The 26230-nt window shown below is 40.1% G+C and overlaps 1 protein-coding gene across 3 annotated transcripts in view; it reads left to right on the plus strand.

Annotated features, from left to right (window-relative positions):
- Window positions 1-810: 810 nt before the first annotated feature.
- The window catches only part of LOC122929131 (B-cell receptor CD22-like), a 63173-nt gene continuing 37753 nt past the window's right edge, over window positions 811-26230 (plus strand). The window contains exons 1-5 of one of the 3 annotated variants that reach the window (XM_044282622.1): window positions 811-862; window positions 3158-3268; window positions 9002-9367; window positions 16848-17210; window positions 22244-22537. In XM_044282622.1, coding sequence (XP_044138557.1) covers window positions 3214-3268; window positions 9002-9367; window positions 16848-17210; window positions 22244-22537 — 1078 coding nt within the window. In that variant the 5' untranslated portion in view covers window positions 811-862; window positions 3158-3213. Of the gene's footprint in view, window positions 863-2998; window positions 3269-9001; window positions 9368-16847; window positions 17211-22243; window positions 22538-26230 lie in introns of those variants that run through there. The other 2 variants (XM_044282625.1, XM_044282624.1) reach the window with 2 other exon arrangements.

Below are 26230 nucleotides of genomic sequence, written 5' to 3' on the forward strand. Positions count from 1 at the left end.
AAAACACTTAAGAAAATTGTGTATAATTGGACAGATCATCAACAAAAATATACCCTGACCATGAAGTTGCTAAATACATCTGACATGGTTTGGTTCGCTTACAGTATTCGCAATTGAAGAAACTTTACTTTGCATTTTTTTCTTTTAACTGCACAGAGTTTGCAGCAAAAGTACACACTGACTGTGATGCTACAGGTTTGGTACGCATAGTTTAAGACACGTTTCAACAGATTTTTGGGAACATTGTTATGTACATTAGGCTGTAGTACTGTAGCCTTAAATATTGATATGCAAAGCAAGCAGGGCCTCAGTAGATGGTAATTGTTGGCTGCAGCCAAGTGACAAACAGTCTAATACTAACTAAACTGATGCTTGTTCTGTCCCTAGCTAATACCTCTCTCTCTCTCTCTCTCTCTCTCGCATAGCTTACTTCTTAAAGTGGATCAGACCACAGCGTGTGACAGAGGGCAGACATTGAGCTCAGAAGAATATATATATTATTCTTTTATTCTGTAATTTATGTAAAATATTATTCATAGAGAAAGCCTTTGAGTCCTGTTTCCATTCACCCACATTAATACTGTGTGTGGGTGGGTGGGGCAGGCAGGACTCCCGGGCTTTCTCTACGAGTCCCGATAGCACCCAAAATACTAAATGAAAAGTCAGATAATGATATATTTCTGGGCTCACTATCTCTCCATCTATCTGGCACAGCAGTTATATATTTTAAGACTATCTGCAAATAAGGAAACTAGAAGTTTGCTGCAATATCCAGTAACCACTTCTCTAAAGAGAATGACATTCTATAGATATTGCAGCTCTTTGTTCAGTAGAAGAAAGAGGCTTAATCTTAAGAGGACGTGTGAGTATCTTACATACGGCTGTGCTGTCTAGATGTGATGGTGAACTGGGGTGTAACATACAGGGTAGGTGTGCCTGTACATGTGCGGTATTTATGGACTGGGGTGTAACATACAGGGGAGGTGTGCCTGTACATGTGCGGTATTTATGGACTGGGGTGTAACATACAGGGGAGGTGTGCCTGTACATGTGCGGTATTTATGGACTGGGGTGTAACATACAGGGGAGGTGTGCCTGTACATGTGCGGTATTTATGGACTGGGGTGTAACATACAGGGGAGGTGTGCTTGTACATGTGCGGTATTTATGGACTGGGGTGTAACATACAGGGGAGGTGTGCCTGTACATGTGCGGTATTTATGGACTGGGGTGTAACATACAGGGTAGGTGTGCCTGTACATGTGCGGTATTTATGGACTGGGGTGTAACATACAGGGGAGGTGTGCCTGTACATGTGCGGTATTTATGGACTGCGGTGTAACATACAGGGGAGGTGTGCCTGTACATGTGCGGTATTTATGGACTGGGGTGTAACATACAGGGTAGGTGTGCCTGTACATGTGCGGTATTTATGGACTGGGGTGTAACATACAGGGGAGGTGTGCCTGTACATGTGCGGTATTTATGGACTGGGGTGTAACATACAGGGGAGGTGTGCCTGTACATGTGCGGTATTTATGGACTGGGGTGTAACATACAGGGGAGGTGTGCCTGTACACGTGCGGTATTTATGGACTGGGGTGTAACATACAGGGGAGGTGTGCTTGTACATGTGCGGTATTTATGGACTGGGGTGTAACATACAGGGGAGGTGTGCCTGTACATGTGCGGTATTAATGGTACAGGCTGTTGTTTTACACCGTAATGTATTTAAGGTGCTATGAGCTGTAGCTAGAATGAAAAAAGTCTGATAGAATAGATATACCGCCCTCACCTCCATGTACAGTAATGTGAATAGCGGCAGACATTTTTCTTTCTTTCAAATTATTCTGACCAATTCCTACTTTCAACATCAGCAGCCGATAGCGTGTGGTGATCTGGTTTGGTGGGTATATAAGGTGTGCGATAGGCTGTCTGCAGACTTATTTCTAGTCGCTGTCATGGGTAAAAGGGGCGATTTATCAGAGTTGCAAAAAGAGATGATTATTGGCTTCGAGGTTGAGGGTAGCGGTATTTCTGAAACTGCGCAGCGGGACTTGTTCTTGTGCCGCTGTGGTGAAAGTGTGTGGTGAGTGGCCAAATGGCGCCATTGGGAATAAGAGACATGGAAACTGCAGAGCACCACGTGCCATTGATGTTAGAAGTGAACATCAGCTACGAAGGTGGACAAGGGTGTACCGGCACGCTACAGTGGAGCAGCTCACCTCCAAAAGGAGCCAGCGGCTTCTCTATGTTACCAGACTCCAGTGGCCCAGAAGATTGATATTACTGCCATATACCGGTACATAGCTCTTCGTCTTCAGATGTCAATGCATGCCAGATAACCCAAGACAAATCCATATTGATATTTTAACCCTTGGAAATAGGGTTGATAGCTACAGGATTTACTATATCTTGTTTTTTTTTTATAGTAACATGGACTTCGGACCGTCCTCTAATTTTTCCTTGATCTAACTATCTCCTTGATTTTTGAAGTACTGTAGTTGGTTTTGGATGTATTTTTTTTATTGTACTTTGAAACAATGTCTACATTATACAGCCATTCATTGGCCAAATAATAGTGCCATACAATGCCATAACAAAGTATCCAAATCATACTGCCATATAGTGACCACATTACACTGTCATATATTTCTATCCAAGCACTCCATTTCAATGTCTAATTCAAAACATAAGGCAGGGGTTATTGTTGCCTTGGTCATCCTGATTTAGGATCTCTCCTAAAGTGAACTGACATAACTTCTCTATAGAGATCAGGAAATTTGTTGAAATTCATTTTGGGTCGAATTCTATCAAATTGGATGGAAAATTTGATTTGGGTTCGAATAAATTCAGCCTGAGGTCTCTTGGGACTAATTTTTTTCTCTCTCGTCTCTCACTCTTTTTTATTGTTTTATAAATAATTTATATATAATATAAAAAAAAACATTCTCTCATTAAAACTGGCCTTTGGTCGAAACATGAACTTTAACAAAATTCGGGTTGGATTTCATTCATTTCCAATCGATTTGCTAATTTCTACTTATCTACACATACAGTATGAAGATGAGGTCCGGAGGTTATGAAATGAAACTGTCTTTGTGTAGAATGTATTTACAGTTTTCACTTTCATTTTATTTTCTGGTCTCTCTACAAGAAATTAAGCAAAAATTATCAATAAAAGTGAAGTCAGAAATCTGAATTCATGCTGGAATGATGATCCGCCACTTCTTTTTGAAAGGATGGTTTCTTCTCCATTTTACTCTAGGTAGGTAAGATCTGATTGGTGTATTATTATTATTAGTGTTGAGCGAATAGAAGTTAACTAAATGGACTTTGATCCGAATTTCAGGATAAATTTGATTCGCCGCAAAGCCGAATTCCCTCATGCTTCGTGGTAATGAATCGATTTTCCCTGAAATGGCGGTAAATATTTTTTTAAAAATCCTTACGTCATCCAATTGAGCATGTAGAGGCCACCACGGCCATCTTGCTTGAAGATACTGCACAAACTTCGCTTATCTCTAATTATTACACAGTATATGTTCTCTGCTACAATGTAAAAACCTTGATTGGACATTTTGGGTCTAGGAATTTGAGTTGTACTATAACACCATAATGTGATGTGTTTTGTAAAAACATATCATGTGAGGATCAGTTTTATTACAACTTACCCTTTATTATGCACTAAATAGATGTCTTGGAAATAGCTCACCAACCCTACAATCACAGGAGGTGCACAATCTGATTATTCACCCTTCAAATTGAATAACTGTAAAAAAAAGATTGGCACACTCATACATGCCGAGCCCCACGGAATTTGAACAATTTATTATAGCTGTACTTGGTTAAAATATAATAAAATACAATAAAATACCTTTGAATAAAATATATAAAAAAGAATTAAACAGTGTATACAGTTGTTGCTATATTGTTCTGATTTGCTTATTGCGGATACTGGTGATATCCGAAATAAGTATATTGCCCTGATTATGGCTTGGTTACACGTATACTGTGGCTGTGTCTCATGATCCTGTTAATTCTAATCACTGGTGACTTCAACAATAAACACCAACATACATATGTGACACTTCTTATCTGCATAGTCCATACACTTCCCAAATGGTCTGTAATCAATTCCTCATGAGAATCCTCTCATGGGCTTTCATTGAAATTTTCGAAAGTTTCCGAAATAATCTTCGAAATTGACCAAAAAAGAGAGTTTTTTTCGAGAAATTTTTCTACGCAGACTTCGGTTTATCTTAGCATTCGAAAAAACGGCATCACAGAGTCAATGTAAAAGATCGCATGTGAAGATTTTCTATAGACAGAAACCGTGCTGGTATTTTTCGCAAAATATGCGTTAGAGTTATAATCGATACCAATAACCCACAACTGTGGGCTTACCTTTCCTTTTTATTCAGCTGTTTTTTTCGAGTAGTTGGTTCCGATGGCAGGCCGGCGTCCCGGTCTTTACTATGTCGGTTTTTCAACACTCTATATTTCGCAGGGGATGTGTTCCCAGTAATCGCTTTCAGCTGATTAAAGGTAGGTGTGTGCAAAGGCTTCTTTCTTGAATCCTCAATATCCTTTGTTGTTAACAGTGCACTGTTTGAACGGGTTCAAGTGTTTCAGGGGTAAAATTTACGCCAGAGGCGTAAGAGAGTTATCCCCGAAACGCGTCTGGCGTAAGTTTCACCCCTGAAAGACTTGAACCCGATCAAACAGTGCACTGTTAACAACAAAGGATATCGAGGATTCAAGAAAGAAGCCTTTGCACACACCTACCTTTAATCAGCTGAAAGTGATTACTGGGAACACATCCCCTGCGAAATACAGAGTGTTGAAAAACCGACATAGTAAAGACCGGGACGCCGGCCTGCAATCGGAACCAACTACTTGAAAAAAACTGCTGAATAAAAAGGAAAGGTAAGCCCACAGTTGTGGGTTATTGGTATCGATTATAACTCTAACGCATATTTTGCGAAAAATACCAGCATGGTTTCTGTCTATAAAAAATCTTCACATGCGATCTTTTACATTGACTCTGTGATGCCGTTTTTTCGAATGCTAAGATAAACCGAAGTCTGCGTAGAAAAATTTCTCGAAAAAAACTCTCTCTTTTGGTCAATTTCGAAGATTATTTCGGAAACTTTCGAAAATTTAAATGAAAGCCCATGAGAGGATTCTCATGAGGAATTGATTACAGACCATTTGGGAAGTGTATGGACTATGCAGATAAGAAGTGTCACATATGTATGTTGGTGTTTATTGTTGAAGTCACCAGTGATTAGAATTAACAGGATCATGAGACACAGCCACAGTATACGTGTAACCAAGCCATAATCAGGGCAAATATACTTATTTCGGATATCACCAGTATCCGCAATAAGCAAATCAGAACAATATAGCAACAACTGTATACACTGTTTAATTCTTTTTTATATATTTTATTCAAAGGTATTTTATTATATTTTAACCAAGTACAGCTATAAGAAATTGTTCACATTCCGTGGGGCTCCGCATGTATGAGTGTGCCAATCTTTTTTTGATAGTTACCCTTTATTATGTCTACTGTAGTCCACCATTCTTTATTAAGAGGGTTGCTAATCCCAGGACCTGAGAACCCCAATGGCCCAAACCTGTGCCAAATAAAAAGTCACTGCATCCAATTACAGGCCTTGGTGGTCTTGTCTGCTTGAAAGACACGCCACTACTAGTGACATCCCGTTGAACCATGTGTGACTGCTAAGACTTGTGATTTGCCGTAGCACTCATAGGACCAATAGTTATGCAAAATAGTAAGCAGCACTACAAATCCCATCATGGGATAACACATACCAGCGGTCCCGGTACCTAGGAATCAGATCCAGATAGTGGTGCTCATAGTGGTGCTCGCGGAGAAAAGGTCCAGGCTAGGGATCTCTTCAGATAGCAAATTAATAAGGATATCCGCAGCACTCTTCAGTTTGTGCAAAAAAATTGGTACTTTTTATTCAGTGAGCAGCATACAATGCAACGTTTTGACTTAAAGAAGTCTTTATCAAGCAATGAAAGTGAAGGACATAATGTGCTTAAATAGTTAATGGGTGTGGAAACAACCTCCCACCATAGAAGTGCGTTTATACAATTAGCAAGCAGACATACAAAGTAGTGATCATATCAACAAATCACCAAGAGATTACTTACAAACAGGTGGAGTTCCATGTGGCTCCTACATTTAGGTTCCATTCACACGTCCGTATGTGTGGATCCGCAAAACACGGACACCGGCAATGTGCGTTCCACATTTTGGGGAACGCACATAGCCGGCACTCTCATAGAAAATTCCTTTTCTTGCAATTGCGGGCAAGAATAAGACATGTTCTAGTTTTCTGCGGAACGGAAGTGCAGATCCGCAAATGCGGATTTGGGCTGCACATTCCGGCCCCGTTGAAAATTAATGGGTCCACACCTGTTTGTGGAATGGATGTGGACCCATTTTGCGGACGTGTGAATGGACCCTAAGGCACAACGGTGCCAAAATCTCGGTGTGCTCAGACCCAGACTGCGCAGATGCAAGACTCCAGAGTGTGAAAAAGGGAAATAGACAATCAAAGCACAGGGTGTCTGTGATGTCAGTTGTTACTAGGAAGATTATGAAAAATGTGGGTACTTGCTAATGGCAAGTTCCAATTTTTTATTATAATAACCTATCAGAGCGCTAGGCATATCACAAATATGGCTTATGATGGAAGTTTCAGAAGTTTTAGATACAGAGAGGACATGATGTTAGAGACAGCTGCCAGACTATTACTGGTGTTTTGGAGTAAAGCAGGGGTGATGTCAGGGGATGAATTGTATAGTTGGGTGTCGTCAGCATAGAGATGCTATCGAAAGCCAAATCTACTGATAGTCTGTCCGATGGGGGCTGTATAGAGGGAGAAGAGTAGAGGACCTAGTACTGAGCCCTGAGGAACTCCAACATCAAGAGGGAGAGGAGAAGAAGAAGAGCCAGTGAATGATACACTAAAGGAGTGGCCACAGAGATACAGTGGGATGCGAAAATTTGGACAACCTTGTTAATTGTCATGATTTTCCCGTATAAATCGTTGGTTGTTACGATGAAAAATGTCAGATAAATATATCATATAGGAGACACACACAGTGATATTTGAGAAGTGAAATGAAGTTTATTGAATTTACAGAAAGTGTGCTATAATTGTTTGAACAAAATTTGGCAGGTGTAGACATTTGGGCACTGTTGTCTTTTTATTGATTCCAAAACCTTTAGAACTAATTATTGGAACTCAAATTGGCTTGGTAAGCTCAGTGACCCCTGACCTACATACACAGGTGAATCCAATTATGAGAAAGAGTACTTAAGGGGGTCAATTGTAAGTTTCCCTCCTCTTTTAATTTTCTCTGAAGAGTAGCAACATGGGGGTCTCAAAACAACTCTCAAATGACCTGAAGACAAAGATTGTTCACCATCATGGTGTAGGGGAAGGATACAGCTGTCTCAGAGATTTCCGCCGTCTGTTTCCACAGTTAGAAACATATTGAGGAAATGGAAGACCACAGGCTCAGTTCAAGTTAAGGCTCGAAGTGGCAGACCAAGAAAAATCTCGGATAGACAAAAGCGACGAATGGTGAGAACAGTCAGAGTCAACCCACAGACCAGCACCAAAGACCTACAACATCATCTTGCTGCAGATGGAGTCACTGTGCATCGTTCAACCATTTGGCGCACTTTACACAAGGAGATGCTGTATGCGAGAGTGATGCAGAGGAAGCCTTTTCTCCGCCCACAGCACAAAAAGTGCCGCTTGAGTTGGGCTAAAGCACATTTGGACAAGCCAGCTTCATTTTGGAATAAGGTGCTGTGGACTGATGAAACTAAAATTGAGTTATTTGGCCATAACAAGGGGCGTTATGCATGGAGGAAAAAGAACACAGCATTCCAAGATAAACACCTGCTACCTACAGTAAAATATGGTGGTGGTTCCATCATGCTGTGGGGCTGTGTGGCCAGTGCAGGGACTGGGAATCTAGTCAAAGTTGAGGGATGCATGGATTCCACTCAGCATCAGCAGATTCTGGAGACCATTGTCCAGGAATCAGTGACAAAGCTGAAGCTGCGCCGGGGCTGGATCTTTCAACACGACAACGACCCTAAACACTGCTCAAAATCCACTGAGGCATTTATGCAGAGGAACAAGTACAACGTTCTGGAATGGACATCTCAGTCCCCAGACCTGAATATAATTGAAAATCTGTGGTGTGACTTAAAGAGAGGTGTCCATGCTCGGAAGCCATCAAACCTGAATGAACTAAAGATGTTTTGTAAAGAGGAATGGTCCAAAATACATTCAACCAGAATCCAGACTCTCATTGGACCCTACAGGAAGCGTTTAGAGGCTGTAATTTCTGCAAAAGGAGGATCTTATGCACCTGCCTAATTATAGCACACCTTCTGTAAATCCAATAAACTTCATTTCACTTCTCAAATATCACTGTGTGTGTCTCCTATATGATATATTTAACTGACATTTTTTTATCGTAACAACCAACGATTTATACAGGAAAATCATGACGATTAACAAGGTTGCCCAAACTTTCACATCCTACTGTAGAAGGAGAACCAAGAGAGAGCAGTGTCCTTAAGACCAATTGAGTGGAGCATGGTGAGGAGGAGTTTATGGTCTATGGCAGGCATGCTCAACCTGCGGCCCTCCAGCTGTTGCAAAACTACAACTCCCAGCATGCCTGGACAGCTTACAGCTATCAGCCTACAGCAGAGCATTGTGGGAGTTGTAGTTTTACAACAGCTGGAGGGCCGCAGGTTGAGCATGCCTGGTCTATGGTATCGAACGCTGCAGAGAGATCCATCAGAATCAGTAGAGAATAGTCACCGTTTCTTTTTGTTGTTAGGATTCATAGATTCATTAGATACTATAGTTTTATGTTATTATTACAATTTTTTTTTTTTGTATATTTGTTATTATTTTTATTTATTCAGGGTGTTTTTCACAAAAACAAAGAGAAGAATGGAAATTCACTTTCCCACAACTCGTAGACACAGCGAGACATTCTGATATAGAGATTCCCTGCACCTTCACTGCCCCCACTGACTATGGAGAGGTCCGTATTGTGTGGTATACATACAGAACTGTTGGCTACCCAGTAGTGTACAGTGAGGACTCCTCTAGAGTCATCCCGGAGTACAGAGGACGCACCTCACTTATCAATGAAACAAACAACTGCTCGCTGAGAATCAGAGACGTGAGATATGGTTGGTGGTACTACCCAGGAATAAGTGAAGAGGTCAATTCCTATCTTTTATACAAAGACGAGCGTAAAAAGGCAGTCCATGTCAAGATCCCAGGTATTTATACATTGTTTCTGGTTTGCAGAAATTTGGATTTGAAGGAAATATTTTATGAAGAATTTCTTCTAAAATTAACGAATATGTGGATACATTGAAAACACACTGAAATAATATACCTGCAATATGCTGAGCCAAATTACCCGGGGTGCGCTAAGACAGCAAGTAATATAGGTACACGCAGCCCAGGACGCCAAGTGAGAGGCCGGCGTAAGTACACATCGTACGCTGTCTAACACATCAGCAGGGATCTCTGTTTAGTACGTCGAGTGAAGTGCTGGCACAGCTGCTGGGGAGGGGAACTCTACATAAACAGTGAGTATGCATTCTAACACACACACACATTATATATATATATATATATATATACACCAAAATGATAGAAGTAAGACAGCACTCCAGTCTTTAAAGACCGGAGTGCTGCCGTACTTCTATTATTTTGGTAACTATGGATTTTCTATACGGAAATTCTTAAGGACTTTGCACCTGACGTTGGGAGTGCTGCTATTTTTTGCATATATATATAAAAATAGAAAAAATAGGACTGCACTCCTGAATAAAAGTGAAATATGTAAACTTTTATTCACCCATAATATGTTTACGTTTTGGCTCACAAGAGCCTTCTTCCAACCCTTGTGGACATTGCACCCACTTTTTGGTTGGTGCTCCCGCTGGACTTTTTCTACAATATATATATATATATATATACTGTATATACACAAAAAGAGTTGAAGAGCAGCACACAAACAATTTGGCGGTGCAATACCTTAAAAAGACCAAGGACCAAGGTCTTGCTACATATACCAAAAAAAGAAAGCAAAGGCAGCACACTGGTATCCGTGTCAAGCAGTGGTAATTTACTAAGCCATGTGATAGAATGCTATCAAATGGGTTAATAAATTTCCCACTTCTTGACACGGATACCAGTGTGCTGCCTTTGCTTTTTTTTTTTTGTATATATATATATTTATTTTATGCACTTATATAGCGCTACTATATTCCGCAGCGCTTTACAGACATTAGCATCAAGCTGTCCCCAATGGGGCTCACAATCTAAGTTCCCTATCAGTAGATCTTTAAGGGCTCATTCACACGGCCGTATGAACGGATCTGCACCCGTTCCACAATTTTGCGGAAGGTTTTCGGATCCATTCATTTCATAAAACGTTCCAGCTTGCCTCATCTTTTACAGTCCTGTGCAAGGAACGGACCAGGCAAATCCCACAAGCGATAACCAGAAGAAAGGATTCCAGCACTTTCAATAAACACTTTGTTGCGCTTTATTTCTTTTTGTAGCAAAACACTCACAAAGACATCATCTTCCACCCAAGCAACAGTTGACAGGTTTCGAACACAGTTGAGTTCTTAATCGTAACTCAGTGAGCCGAGCTCTGCTGAGCTTTATAAATCAAGGTCACACCTCCAATCAAGTTCAAATTTGTTCCGGAAAGGCATTGAATGTGTGCATGGGAGCGCACAGCATCATAGATTACAATGTCTATGATCTTATGAGTGAGGGACAATAGCCCCGCGAGCGGGCCGACGTGTGCAAGGGCCCTAACTTACTACATATAACACATACCATATAAAAATAATACTTTGTATAGAATGTGTTATTTCATATAATAATAATAATAATAATAATAATAATAATATTAATTAATAATTAAAACTGTGTCATAAATTCATACATATGAAAAACACAATGTGTGAACAACATTAAAAATCCATGTGTCATATTGTCATGGCACAAACACAGATTAAACAAAAGATTTTTGTGCCATAAATTATAATGATGCTAGCTAAATGTCTGAAATGTAAAAAAAAAAAAAAGATAGAAAAGGAATTTTTTATATTCTTTATATAAAATCTTGATATAGATTAATAATAATATATTAGTTCCTTTCTCATATTTAATCTCATAGGAGACCTAGTGTTTAACCGGAAGATCCAAAATGCCTCTCTCTGCAAGATTATTTTTTTTATATCACCTCCTCTAGGGCGGGTATCAATTTTTTTCAATTGCAAACGCTCGGAAACTTCTGATCATGTGAGGATCTGAAATGTCTGGCTGCATTTGACGTACAAACTACAAATTGGCGCGGTATTAAAAAGCAGGAAGTGCTCAACCCCATATGCAGTGGTGCATCTATACCGGGGGGGGGGGGGGCAGATCCTGCACTCCCAAGCAAAAATGCATACAATGGAGGATGCCTGCAGCGGACCACAAGTACCACAATGGACATCCTACACAGGATAGTAAATGTGTGTATGTGATAAACAGAGACAAGGTGCACGCTGCGGTCTTACTAAGCCCTCAAACTGGTGTTAAAATTTAGAGATTAGCCAACATGTCCTACATGAGGACATGTCTGAGCCCGAGCACCGCGCCAAGGTTTCTCAAATAGCTCAGGACCTAACGCTAAACCGGGACCGAGCTACTTCAGAAACCTTGGCGCGGTGCTCGGGCTCAGACATGTCCTCATGTAGGACATGTTGGCTAATCTCTCAATTTTAACACCAGTTTGAGGGCTTAGTAAGACCGCAGCGTGCACCTGTCTCTGTTTTTGTTATATTGCATTTGACGTACCCAGGCAGGATGGATTCTCTATGTAATTAATATGTTAGTTTTTCTTTATCTGCCTACGTACATCAAATCACACCCAGTACATGATATGATGTAAATTATGCTAGTTGTGTCACAATTATAATTTTTCATATAAAATTTCATTTTTCGGTTCGGATCTTGGAAATATTTGGTAGGTAAGGCATAATTACATGTCTTACAAGGGTAGCTGCCACATTTGGAAAAGTCCATGTATTTGAGCCAAGTGTTAGTTGGTATTTTTGTATTTTGTATTGGCTCAAATACAGGGGCTTTTCCAAATGTGGCAGTTACCCTTGTAAGACATGTAAATATGTTTAAGATTAAGAACACACCTGTGTTCGAAACGCGTCAACCGTTGCTTGCGTGGAGGATTATGTCTTTGTGAGTTATTTGCTACAAGAAGAAATAAAGCGCAACAAATTTTTTTTTTAAACTGCTGGAATCCTTTCTTCTCTTTATCATTCATTTACTACTGATCTCATCATTATCAGTATTAGCAACTTTAATCATTGCTGCTATTTATGAGACTTTGATTTACAGCATGGATTGATTTATGGAGACATTGTTAATACAAAGCACTTACTAATGTATTGTTATTATCCATATTGCCTCCTTTGCTGGGTGAATTCATTTTTCCATCACGTTGTGCACTACTCATTCCCTTACGACCACCCTGCAATCCACCAGTGGTGGTCGGGCTTGCATACTATAGGAAAAAGCACCAGTCTATGTGTGCTCCCATGGTCCCGATCACCAGAGAGGACAGCACTTTTTCCTGTAGTGTGGAAGCACGACCACCACTGATGGATTGCAGGGTGGTATTAACCATGGAAACGAGCAGAGTATAATGTGATGTAAAAATGAATCCAGCCAGCAAAGGAAGCGATATGGACAATAACAATACATTAGTAAGTGCCTTGTATTTACTTTTTCTAAATAATAAATTCCAGTTGCTGAAGTGAAACAACTCACTTTAATAATCTCTTCCCACAGAACATGAATAATTCACCATATTATAGATCCTGTGCAAAAACTAGGATCGTTAATTACATCGCTGTGGGTGGCCAACCACATCTAGATGTTGTACTACTATTATGGTTAGCAGATGAACTGAGAGCGCTCCCATTCCTCACATTATGCAGGAACCCCGGCTGTATCTATCATTATGTGCACGCCAGAGGCTAGGGAAGTATTTCTGCTTATGGCTGATGGCTGCCTGTATCGCAGTCTGCACAGGCTCATTTCTCTATCAGAGTGTAATTTAACTGTCTCGCTCGTTATTAAGTCTCAGCCACAAGTCAGAGCGCTCCCATCTCTGGATTTATACATAAATCACAGCTAAGTTCAGCATTTAAAGAGCGCAGAGAAAAAACGTGCAAGGAGCTAGTGCGGGTGATTCTCATTACAGGCTCTCACTGCCTATTCATTCACCCAGGGTTGTGCTTCCTTCACAGGCTCCTTCCCTGTCCATGCCTCTTTAAAGCGTTCTATCACCAGATCCTGCAGTTTGAAATAATACCTTCCTCCTCAATGTTGGCGTCAAGGTTGTTGATAAAACCGTACATTTACTCTTTTGATGGCAGGCTATTTCGAGCACCAGGAAGCAGGCTTTTTCAGTATGAAAACGGTTATGCGACACCTACCAACGTCAAAACACTCCCCCCTCCCCTTGATTGATAGAGCTAGAGTACCACTTCGGCTTGGTCTAGCTCTGTAATATACATCCTGTATGTTGGTGTAATCAAGTATATATGCTGGTTATTTAAATTGCCCCCCCCCCCAACAAAAAAAATAATAATAAACAAATAAATAAATAATTGTAAGCATGCTGAAACTGAATATACATAAACAGACAATTGAGGCTTGGCGCTCAATTTCACCTTGGTAGATTGCTGCCACACCATGGGTATTGCTGCAGTAATCACATATATATGCAGCTTAATTAAATTAACCCTCCCCCCAACAACAAAAAAAAGGGAAATTGAAACTGTGTGGAAACTAAATACACGTAAACGGTCAATTGAGGCCTAATGCACAATTTCACCTTAATACACACATGTAGATTGCTGCCACTTTTTGGGCATTGCTGCCGTAATATCATATACAGTATATGCTGCTTAATTAAATTGAACCCCACAAAAAAAATTATTTCAGGGAAAATTGGGGGGGGGGGGGTGAAAGTATTTGCTTGCAGGTAGCTGCTTTTGAACCCTGTAGTGCAGCACCTGCACTTCTGATAGCAGGCAAAGCCAGTCACAGCTCCTGTCTTCTCTTTCCCTGACTGTCACCTGCCTTGCTTGTCCCTATTCTACACAACACACACACAGTTCTTCTTTGAAATCCTAGCCTTTCCCTTTACTCTCCCTGGTAATAAGCTTGATCGATTTGACTCTCCCTGACTCCCTGAAATTGTTTTCCTGGCATACACTGTAACACCCAACCACCCTAATTTACAGCCCAGCACAGAATGGCATTCTGCTAATTCTGCTAGGGCACCTCCCTGCCTGCTGTAGCACTGATTAGATCACGATGTCTGTCATCCTGGGAGCCAATCAGGACAAGACCTTCCCCCACTTCCTCTCAGGGTCCTGGGAGAACCTTTCTTTTCCCTTTCTGTTTTTTTTTTTTTCCCACCGACATGTGCACTAAAATGGCGCTACACGCCTTTTTTAGTGGATTCCTCCGAAACAAACATGAAAATATTTAGGTTTGTCTACCATATGAAAAATATAAAAGTTCAGACCAAGCCTGGTTTGGTTCGAACGGGTTAGCTCGTCCTTAATTGGGACTAATTGGATTGTGCTGTGTGGTAAATTGCTCCAGGGCTATTTAGTACAAGATTTTAGCAATATGGTTAGTTCATTTAAAGAAAGTAACCCAGAGTTTTGCTAAGGGGATCTGTCAATAACTTAAGCTTTGCTTAAGGCAGTAAAAACATTAGTTATTGCTTCCCAATAAAGGCTGACATCTTGAACATGTTTAGTTGTACTGTGTTACGATGTGCTCAGGTGACTGGCCAATCCTACTTGGCTTTATTTCCAACTTCTTAGGGCTCATGCACATGACCGTGTGCTGGCCGGGCCCGTACTGCAGACCGCAAATTGCGGTCCGCAATGCACAGGCACCGACCGCGGGGGCACCGCGTGCAGATGTTAGACCAATTCAATTGAATGGGGTCCGCGATCCGCAACAGACGGTCCGCACCGCAAAAAAGTAGAGCATGCACTACTTTTTTGCGGTGCGGAGGCACGGACAGAAAACCCAAAGACACACTCCGTAGTGCTTCCGTGGGCTTCAAATCCGTGCCTCTGTTTCGCACCGCATCTCCTGGATTGCAGACCCATTCAATGGAATGGGTCCGCATCCGTGATGCGGGTGCACACTGGGTGCACACGGCTGTTGCCCGTGAATTGCGGACTCACTGTATGCGGGCTGCAATATGGCCACGGCTGGGCAACGGCCTTGTGCATGAGCCCTTCACCAGCATCCGGTATATAATTTCCTCACAGGAAACATATCGACTTAAATATGGTGATGCTTGAAACTTTCTAAACCCTTCCCAATTTTTTATATTTCTGCATGCAGAACTACGTTGGATCTAAACTACATCAGATTTTCACACAAGTCCTGAAAGTAATGTAGATAGAGATAACCAAATCAAACAAATGAACCAAAAATATTAGACTATGATATAAGTTATTTCCTTTTGAGAAAACTTAAATATCACATATCTATGAATGGCAAAAGAATGTCAACCTTTGCTTTCATTATCTGGTGTAAAAGCAACTAAAAGTTTCTGGTAATTGTCATTAGTCCTGTACATCGGCTTGAAGGATTTTTAGCCGATTCTTCCATACAAAACAGCTTCTGTTTCTTGTTGAGTTTCCTCCCATGTACTGTTTGCTTCAGACCCTTCCACCGCACATTACCTTTATCCTTTTTTATCCATTCTATCGGAGAACAAGTTGTATGCTTAGGGCAGTTGTCTTGCTGCATTACCTATCTTCTCTTGAGATTCAGCTTACATACATATGTCCTGACATTTTCCTGAATTTGCTGGCATAATTAAGAATACATGATTCCGTTAATGATGGCAAGTCCTTCTGGTCCACATGCAGCAAATCAGGCCCAAAACATGACACTATCATCATTGTATTTCACAGATGAGATGAGGTTTTATGCAGGTTTAGTGTGAAAATAACCTAACTTGGGTTGGTGGAGTCCAAGTTAATTAGAGAAAGTTTTGCAAACCAAGCCTTATGAGCATCAACAACTCTTCTTCTGAGGTCTTCAGAAATCTTTGTGCTGTGGTAAACTTCCACAAACATGGTATGAAGATCAAACTTCTAACTAATCAAAATGTTTAAATAAAACGAGGGGCGCCAACTCACACCTGATTGTCATTACATTGACTAAAAACACCTGACTCTAATCTGCCCTTCAAATTTTCTGCTATCTTATAGGGTTACATACTTTTCTCTCTCAAAGACATGTAACATTGAATGAGTTCATTAATAAATGAATGACTAAGTCAAATATTTTTGATTCATTTGCTTGAGTTGGTAAACTTGATCTACTTTTACAACTTGTGTAAGAATGTCAGGTAGTTTTAGTTCACATGTATGTAGAAATATAGAAAATGTTGGAGAGGTCACAAACTTTCAAGCATTGCTTTAGGGGGTCATTTATCAAACTGGTGTAAAGTTGCCCATAGCAACCAATCAGATTCCACGTTTCCTTTGGAAAATTAAAGGAGGAACCTGATTGGTTGCTAATGGCAACTTAGCCAGTTCTACTTTACACCAACATTAATTAGTGACAGACAGATGAAAGTTACATAGGAAATAATTATCCCTTTTTACATTTTCTCAGATTGCTCTGAAAATTTCTCATGCAAGGATTGGGGGTTCACCTTCCCTCGCTCTATAGATGTTTTAAAGGGTTCTTGTGTGGAAATTCCCTGCAAACTTAAGCATCCTGACAATTTTCAGAACTTCACCTTGTATTGGTATAAAAAAAAATTGATAGGGTATCCTAAGATATTCAACAGTAGAACGCCAACTGATGTGGAAGTAAAGTACAATGGAAGAACATTTCTGGTGAGAAATTCAACAAACACTTGTTCCCTGAGGATTAATGATGTGCAGGAATCAGATGACATCTACCCCGGGATCAGTCCAGAAATAAACTCATATCATGTCCATCAGAAAAGATTCTGTAGAGTCTCTGTCATAGGTAAATGTGGGCTGTTTCATAAAAACTAATTTGTACTCCTTCCTTGTTATGCTCAATATCCTAACCACGAGTAATGATTTTCTGGTAAACTTAAGCCAATATATTATCACACCTGACCCAAATTTGTGTATATTTACAAATCATTCAGACAGGTAGAAAGAAGGCCTAATGATTATTTTTCCATCGTTGATCCAATATTAATCTTCTTGGGTCTGGATGGCCGATAAATGAGGATTATTTGGGATAGTAGAGAAATGGAAGCTTTTCCTGATCTTGAATATACCCATATTTGTGGTGTCTAGTTAGGCCAGGTTCTCACCAGCACTAGGAATTCCACTACAGTGTTCCGTTCTAACAGCGTGATAAAGGAATATAGCAGAATTTTAGGACGGAATGCAAAACAGAACCCTTTAAGAGGCATTCCATTTTGCTTTGTGCTAATACCTGTCTATGGGAACATATAATGGTTAGATTTTTTTTTCCATTATTCATGATGGAAAAAAAAGTCCTGTTGACAGGACCTTTTTTGTTTTCGATTATGTATAACAAGGCAAAACAGAACCATTATTTGGCCCTATAAACAAGTATTAGGACAGAGCAAAACAGAATGCCTCCTAAATTCCATTATATTCTGTTATAACGGAACACTATAACAGAATTCCTAGTGCTGGTGAGAACTAGGGATGCGCGAGTCAGTGTATTTAAATGTAATTTAGCCTGTGCTTCTGAAAAGTTTGAGGCAGGATTCAAACTCGCAAGCTTTGACATCACAGCCCAGAATGTTGTCCACTACACTACAAGAGCTGCTTGGCCAGTTACTATTTCTAAATTAATTAAAATAAAATTAAAATAATAATAATAAAAATAAAATAAAATAAATATTTATATATATATATATCTATATCTATATATCTATCTATCTATCTATCTATCTATCTATCTATCTATCTATCTATCTATATATCTATATATATATATATATATATATATATATAACTTCTGCTGTATTGGAATACTTAGTAGTAGTAAGTGTTCCTATATAGCAGAAGTCTCAGATGTTTTTTTCTTCTTAGCAGCTGGTCGTGCAGCTCTTGTGGTGTAGTGGTTAACATTCTGGGCAGTGATGTCAAAGCTTGTGAGTTCAAATCCAGTCATTTATGCTTTTGATATATATGAATGCATAGTATGTGGGAAACTACTACTGATGTTTTATCCATAATATATTTGCATATTTTATAATATATAATATATTCTAAATATACAATATATGTAAATATATTATGGCTAAAAAGTTATATATATATATATATATATGTTTAAATTAAATTTAGCCTGTATTTCTGAAAAGTTTATGGCTGGATTCAAACTCACAAGCTTTGATATTACAGCCCAGAATGTTAACCACTACACTACAAAAACACATGAGACTTCTGCTGTACAGGAACACTTACTACTACTAAGTATTTCTATACAGCAGAGTATATATATATACTCTCCCCTCTTCCGAGCAGGGGGTGCCTGGGGTTCTTCCATTGTGCTCGGGTGCTCGGTAGAACACCCGAGCATCCCAAAGTGTTCTACTTGAGCACCTGAACACACAAGCACTTTGGTGCTCGACCAACACTAGTGAGAACCCGACCTAAGAGTGATATTGTTCATGACATCAGTATATCAGTCTTCTGAATTGGAATAAAAGGCAGATAGACTCTGTTGCAGTATTGCAAACTTGGATTAATTCAATGTTAAGAATAGTGTTGAGTGAAGTTCAGAAAAATTCGATTTGGCTTCTTCCCCAAATTTCACTAAGAAATTAGCTTTGTAACGAATTACTTTGTCACAAAGCGCATTTCTATGTAAGTAGAAGGCACAATGATGGGGAACAGCGATCCCGCCGCCCTCCATCATTAAACTCCTCTGCGTTCATCACTGATTGCGACATCTGAAAAGTATATAATAGTGAGGGATTTCAGATGTTAGTCCGGTAAAATAAATAAATAAATAAATAATACTCACCTTGCCCATTTGACTGCAAAGAGGCCACCCGGCCATCTTGATTAAAGACACTGTGCAAAATCTTGTGCGGTGTGTGATGACATCATACGTCACTGGATTTTGCACAGGATCTTTAATCAAAATGGCCATGGTGGGCTATTCATGCTTAAATGGATGAAGTGACTATGTTATATTTTTTTTTTACTGCAATTTCAGGGAAAATTGATTTGTTGCCACTATTGTTGAGCAAAGCGTGCTTCGGATGCTTCAGCCGAAGTCGCTTCGTTCAAAACTTTGGAATAATACTGTATAGAGATTTGTCTCCATACAGTATTAGAATGGAACCCATACATTCCAATACTCTAGTGAAACAAATCTACGTACAGTATTATTCCAAAGTTTTGAACAAAGCGACTTCGGATGAAGCATCCAAAGCTTGCTTCGCTCAACAATAGCTAACACGAAGCATGAGGAAATTCAGCTTCGTGATGAATCAAATTTTTCCAGAATTTTGGATCAAAGTCCACTTCATTGTCTGAAAGTTGTCATCTCTACAGAAGTATTGGAAAGCATTGTAAAGGGGACCAGACCCCCAAAAGTTGAAGTTCCAAAATGGGATAAAAAATTAAGTGAAAAAAATTGAAAAAATAAAGTTTTCCCCCTAAAAAATTAAAAATTTCAAGTAAAAAATAAACAAAAAAACTAATTTTCTACAAATAAAGTAAAAAAAAACAGGGAAAAAAAGAAAAGTAGACATATTAGGTATCGCCGCGTCTGTATCGACTGGCTCTATAAACATATCACATGACCTAACCCCTCGGATGAACACCGTAAAAAATAAAAAATTAAAACTGTGCTAAATAAACAAATTTTTTTGTCACCTTACATCACTAAAAGTACAACACCAAGCGATCAAAAAGGCGTATGCCCGCCAACATAGTATCAATCTAACCATCACCTCATCCTGCAAAAAAAGAGCTCCTACCTAAAACAATCGCCCAAAAAATAAAAATAAAATATGGCTCAGAATATGGAGACACTATGGAGTTTTTTTGTTTTAAAAAAGCTGTTATTGTGTAAAACTTAGGCAAATAAAAAAAGTATGCATATTAGGTATCACTGCGTCCATAAGAACATTCTCTATAAAAATATCACATGACCTAACCCCTCAGATGAGCACTGTATTTTTTAAAAATAAAAACGGTGTAAAAAAAGCCATTTTTTGTCACCTTACATCACAAAAAGTGTAAAAGCAAGCGTTCAAAAAGTCATACGCTCCCCAAAATAGTGCCAATCAAATAGTCATCTCATCCTGCAAAAATTGTACCCTACTTAAGATAATCGCCCAAAAACTGAAAAAACTATGGCTCTCAGACTATGAAGACACTAAAACATGATTTTTTTTGTTTAAAAAAAAGAAATCATTGTGTAAAACTTACATAAATAAAAAAAGTAGACATATTAGGTATTGCCGCATCCATAATAACCTGCTCTATAAAAATGTCACATGACCTAACCCCTCAGATGAATACCGTAAAAATAAAAATGGTGTAATAAAAGCCATGTAATTGCAAGCGATCAAAAAGTCAAATGCACCCTATAATAGTACCAATCAAACCGTCATCTCATCCCCAAAAAAATGAGCCCCGACACAAAACAGTCGCCCAAAAAATAAACAAAACTACGGCTTTCAGAATGTAGAGACACTAAAAATTATATATATTTTTTTAAATGCTTTGTTAAGTAAAACTGAAACAAACAACTAAAAATAGTCATATTTGGTATTGTCTCGTCCGTGACAACCTGCTCTATAAAAATATGACATGATCTAACCTTTCAGATGAATGTTGTAAATAACAAAAATTAAAAACGGTGCCAAAACAGCTATTTCTTGTTACCTTGCTTCACAAATAGTGTAATATAAAGCAACCAAAAATCATATGTACCCTAAAATAGCACCAACAAAACTACCACCTTATCCTGTAGTTTCCAAAATGGGGTAACTTTTTTGGAGTTTCTACTCTAGGGGTGCATCAGTGGGGCTTCAAATGGGACATGGTGTCAAAAAACCAGTCCATCAAAATCTGCCTTCCAAAAACTGTATGGCATTCCTTTCATTATATGCAATGACGTGTGGCCATACAGTAGTTTACGACCACATATGAGGTGTTTCTGTAAAGTACAGAATCAGGGCCATAAATATTGAGTTTTGTTTGGCTGTTAACCCTTGCTTTGTAAATGGAAAAAATGGATTCAAATGGAAAATCTGCCAAAAAAGTGAAATTTTGAAATGTTATCTCTATTTTCCATTAATTCTTGTGGAACACCTAAAGGGTTATCAAAGTTTGTAAAATCAGTTTGAATACCTTGAGGGGTATAATTTTTAAAATTGGGTCATTTTTGGGTTGTTTCTTTTATGTAAGCCTCACAAAGTGACTTCAGACCTGAAATGGTCCTGAAAAAATGGATTTTAGAAATTTTATGAAAAATTTCAAGATTTGCTTCTAAACTAAGATTGTTTTCTTGTCACGTATTGTACTTCACGACAGTGGAAAAATTGATAAAAAATTTAATAAATTTGATTTATAAAAAAAAATCCAAATTTTCATTGTGTGAATGCCATTTTATTTTTTGGGGACGTTAGAAGGCTTTTCTAACGTCCCCCAAAAATAAAACGGTATTTACAAAATGAAAATTTGGATTTTTTTTTTGAATACAAATTTATTTTTTTGACTCAATTTTACCACTGTCATGAAGTACAATACGTGACAAGAAAACAATCTCAAAATGGTCTGGAAAAGTAAAAGCGTTTTAAAGTTATCACCGCATAAAGTGACACATGTCAGATTTGCAAAAAATGGCGGGGTCCTTAAGGTGAAAAATGTCAGTGTCCTTAAGGGGTTAAATTATAAAATGTTAGCTTATGTTAGATTATATATGAGCTTTTAAAACTAGCTCTAGACCAACGGCAAGAGTAAACCCATGGTCATTCCTTGCTGACCCCAAGAGTTACAGTTATTCATCTCATGCCTTTCTTTTAGACACTCCACCTATACCAACAATTACAGGACCTGAGGAATTGAAAGAGAATGAACCAGTCAAAATCACCTGTTCAGTAAATCACACCTGTGCTTCCAGCCCCCCATCCATCACATGGAAGGGAATTGACTCAAAAGTCAGCATAAGCCTGGAAGATCGTTGTCGAGGAATTTGGAGGATAAATTCTACAATAGGATACATTCCTTCATATAGAGACCATAAAACAAAACTCGAGTGCATTGTTACTTTTCCAAATAAGTATCCGTCAAGGCAATATGTAACCCTGGATATTAAATGTAAGTCATCTACAACTATGTTATTCAAATCAATATATCAACAGAAGTTTGCTACTGTGGCTCCAGAGAAGTAATGCAAATATTTATTAGCAGAGAATACAAAAAAATGAAGCTAACCAAAATAATACAAATATAAAAATTAAAAAAGCACACAAAATGAAAAAAAAAAACTAAATAGAGTAAAATAATATAAGAGAATCAAGAATGTATATGAGCATGATATAGAAAGGAGCAGTGGATTAACTGCAGGCAAAGGATACTTCCATCCCCCAAAAATAATAAATTAGCATTTCCACCTGTTTAACAGGTTGTGCTAATGATCCCACTGCTCATAATTAAAGGGGTTTTACAAGATTAAACTTTTATGTTCCATTAAGCATGCTGTGGACACAGGAGAGAGGCGTGAATATACACTGAGGCAGACCCTTCCATGACTCTGCCCCTCAACGCTGACATCACGTCAACGGGCAGTGCAGCTCAGGTGGGGGGAGCATGTGAACCGCCGATGTGATGTCAGCAATAGTGTTGATCACGAATATTCGAATTTCAAATTTTTATCGCGAATATAGGCACTTCGAAAATTTGCGAATATTTCGAATATAGTTATATATTCGTAAATTTTAATATTCAAATTTTTTCAGATTTTTTTTCGATTTATTATTATTTTTTTTTAAATCAGTACACATGATTAGGGATGAGCGAACTCAAACTGTATAGTTCGGGTTCGTACCGAATTTTGGGGTGTCCGTGACACGGACCCGAACGAGGACATTTTCGTAAAAGTCCGGGTTCGGGTTCGGTGTTTGTCGCTTTTGTGACGCTTTCTTGGCGCTTTTTGAAAGGCTGCAAAGCAGCCAATCAACAAGCGTCATACTACTTGCCCCAAGAGGCCATCACAGCCATGCCTACTATTGGCATGGCTAGGGTTGGCCAGAGCACCATGTGACCCAGCCTCTATTTAAGCTGGAGTCACATAGCGCCGCCCGTCACTCTGCTCTGATCAGTGTAGGGAGAGGTTGCGGCTGCGACAGTAGGGCGAGATTAGGCAGATTAACTCCTCCAAAGGACTTGATTAACTGATCGATCTGCAGCTGTGGATCATTGAGCTGCTGATCCTCAATTGCTCACTGTTTTTAGGCTGCCCAGACCGTTTGTCAGTCACATTTTTCTGGGGTGATCGGCGGCCATTTTGTGTCTTGTGGTGCGCCAGCACAAGCTGCGACCAAGTGCATTTAACCCTCAATGGTGTGGTTGTTTTTTGGCTAAAGCCTACATCAGGGTGAAGCTGTCACACCAAGTGCATTTAACCAGCAATAGTCTGTTTATTTTTTGGCCATATACTACATCAGGAGCAAGCTGCGCCTGTCACCAAGTGCATTTAACCCTCAATGGTGCGTTTGTTTTTTGGCTAAAGCCTACATCAGGGTGAAGCTGTCACACCAAGTGCATTTAACCAGCAATAGTCTGTTCATTTTTTGGCCATATACTACATCAGGGGCAAGCTGCGCCCGTCACCAAGTGCATTTAACCAGCAATAGTCTGTTCATTTTTTGGCCATAAACTAAATCAGGGGCAAGCTGCGCCCGTCACCAAGTGCATTTAACCAGCAACAGTCTGTTCATTTTTTGGCCATATACTACATCAGGGGCAAGCTGCGCCCGTCACCAAGTGCATTTAACCCTCAGTAGTGTGGTTGGTCAAGCTGTGACACCAAGTGCATTTAACCAGCAATAGTCTGTTCATTTTTTGGCCATATACTACATCAGGAGCAAGCTGCGCCCGTCACCAAGTGCATTTAACCAGCAATAGTGTGGTTATTTTTTGGCCATATCCCAGTCTAATTCTGTCACTAAATCCATACCGGTCACCGAGCGCCTAAATACTAGGCCTCAAATTTATATCCCGCTAAATCTCTCGTTACCGCTGTCCTGTTGTGGCTGGGAAAGTTATTTAGTGTCCGTCAAAGCACATTTTTTGTTCTGGGTTGAAATACAATTCCCAATTTAGCAATTTCATAATTTAGTGGTTTCTGCTATATCAGAGCTATTTGAAATCTATCCCTAAAAGGGTATATTATATTCAAGGTGCACATAGGGTCATTCAGAATAACTTCACACACACGCTACTGTGCATTTCCAAGTCTAATTCTGTCACTAAACCCATACCTGTCACCCAGCGCCTAAATACTAGGCCTCAAATTTATATCCAGCTGAATTTGAATACAATACATTGGGCCAAATAATATTTTTGTTGTTGTGGTGAATGATAACAATGAGGAAAACATCTAGTAAGGGACGCGGACATGGTCGTGGTGGTGTTGGTGGACCCTCTGGTGCTGGGAGAGGACGTGGCCGTTCTGCCACATCCACACGTCCTAGTGTACCAACTACCTCAGGTCCCAGTAGCCGCCAGAATTTACAGCGATATATGGTGGGGCCCAATGCCGTTCTAAGGATGGTAAGGCCTGAGCAGGTACAGGCATTAGTCAATTGGGTGGCCGACAGTGGATCCAGCACGTTCACATTATCTCCCACCCAGTCTTCTGCAGAAAGCGCACAGATGGCGCCTGAAAACCAACCCCATCAGTCTGTCACATCACCCCCATGCATACCAGGGAAACTGTCTCAGCCTCAAGTTATGCAGCAGTCTCTTATGCTGTTTGAAGACTCCGCTGGCAGGGTTTCCCAAGGGCATCCACCTAGCCCTTCCTCAGCGGTGAAAGACATAGAATGCACTGACGCACAACCACTTATGTTTCCTGATGATGAGGACATGGGAATACCACCTCAGCATGTCTCTGATGATGATGAAACACAGGTGCCAACTGCTGCGTCTTTCTGCAGTGTGCAGACTGAACAGGAGGTCAGGGATCAAGACTGGGTGGAAGACGATGCAGGGGACGATGAGGTCCTAGACCCCACATGGAATGAAGGTCGTGCCACTGACTTTCACAGTTCGGAGGAAGAGGCAGTGGTGAGACCGAGCCAACAGCGTAGCAAAAGAGGGAGCAGTGGGCAAAAGCAGAACACCCGCCGCCAAGAGACTCCGCCTGCTACTGCCCGCCGCCATCTGGGACCGAGCACCCCAAAGGCAGCTTCAAGGAGTTCCCTGGCATGGCACTTCTTCAAACAATGTGCTGACGACAAGACCCGAGTGGTTTGCACGCTGTGCCATCAGAGCCTGAAGCGAGGCATTAACGTTCTGAACCTGAGCACAACCTGCATGACCAGGCACCTGCATGCAAAGCATGAACTGCAGTGGAGTAAACACCTTAAAACCAAGGAAGTCACTCAGGCTCCCCCTGCTACCTCTTCTGCTGCTGCCGCCTCGGCCTCTTCCTCCGCCTCTGGAGGAACGTTGGCACCTGCCGCCCAGCAAACAGGGGATGTACCACCAACACCACCACCTCCGTCACCAAGCGTCTCAACCATGTCACACGCCAGCGTTCAGCTCTCCATCTCACAAACATTTGAGAGAAAGCGTAAATTCCCACCTAGCCACCCTCGATCCCTGGCCCTGAATGCCAGCATTTCTAAACTACTGGCCTATGAAATGCTGTCATTTAGGCTGGTGGACACAGACAGCTTCAAACAGCTCATGTCGCTTGCTGTCCCACAGTATGTTGTTCCCAGCCGCCACTACTTCTCCAAGAGAGCCGTGCCTTCCCTGCACAACCAAGTATCCGATAAAATC

The sequence above is a fragment of the Bufo gargarizans genome, chromosome 2, assembly GCF_014858855.1.
Source record: "Bufo gargarizans isolate SCDJY-AF-19 chromosome 2, ASM1485885v1, whole genome shotgun sequence".
In the NCBI taxonomy this organism is placed as follows: domain Eukaryota; kingdom Metazoa; phylum Chordata; class Amphibia; order Anura; family Bufonidae; genus Bufo; species Bufo gargarizans.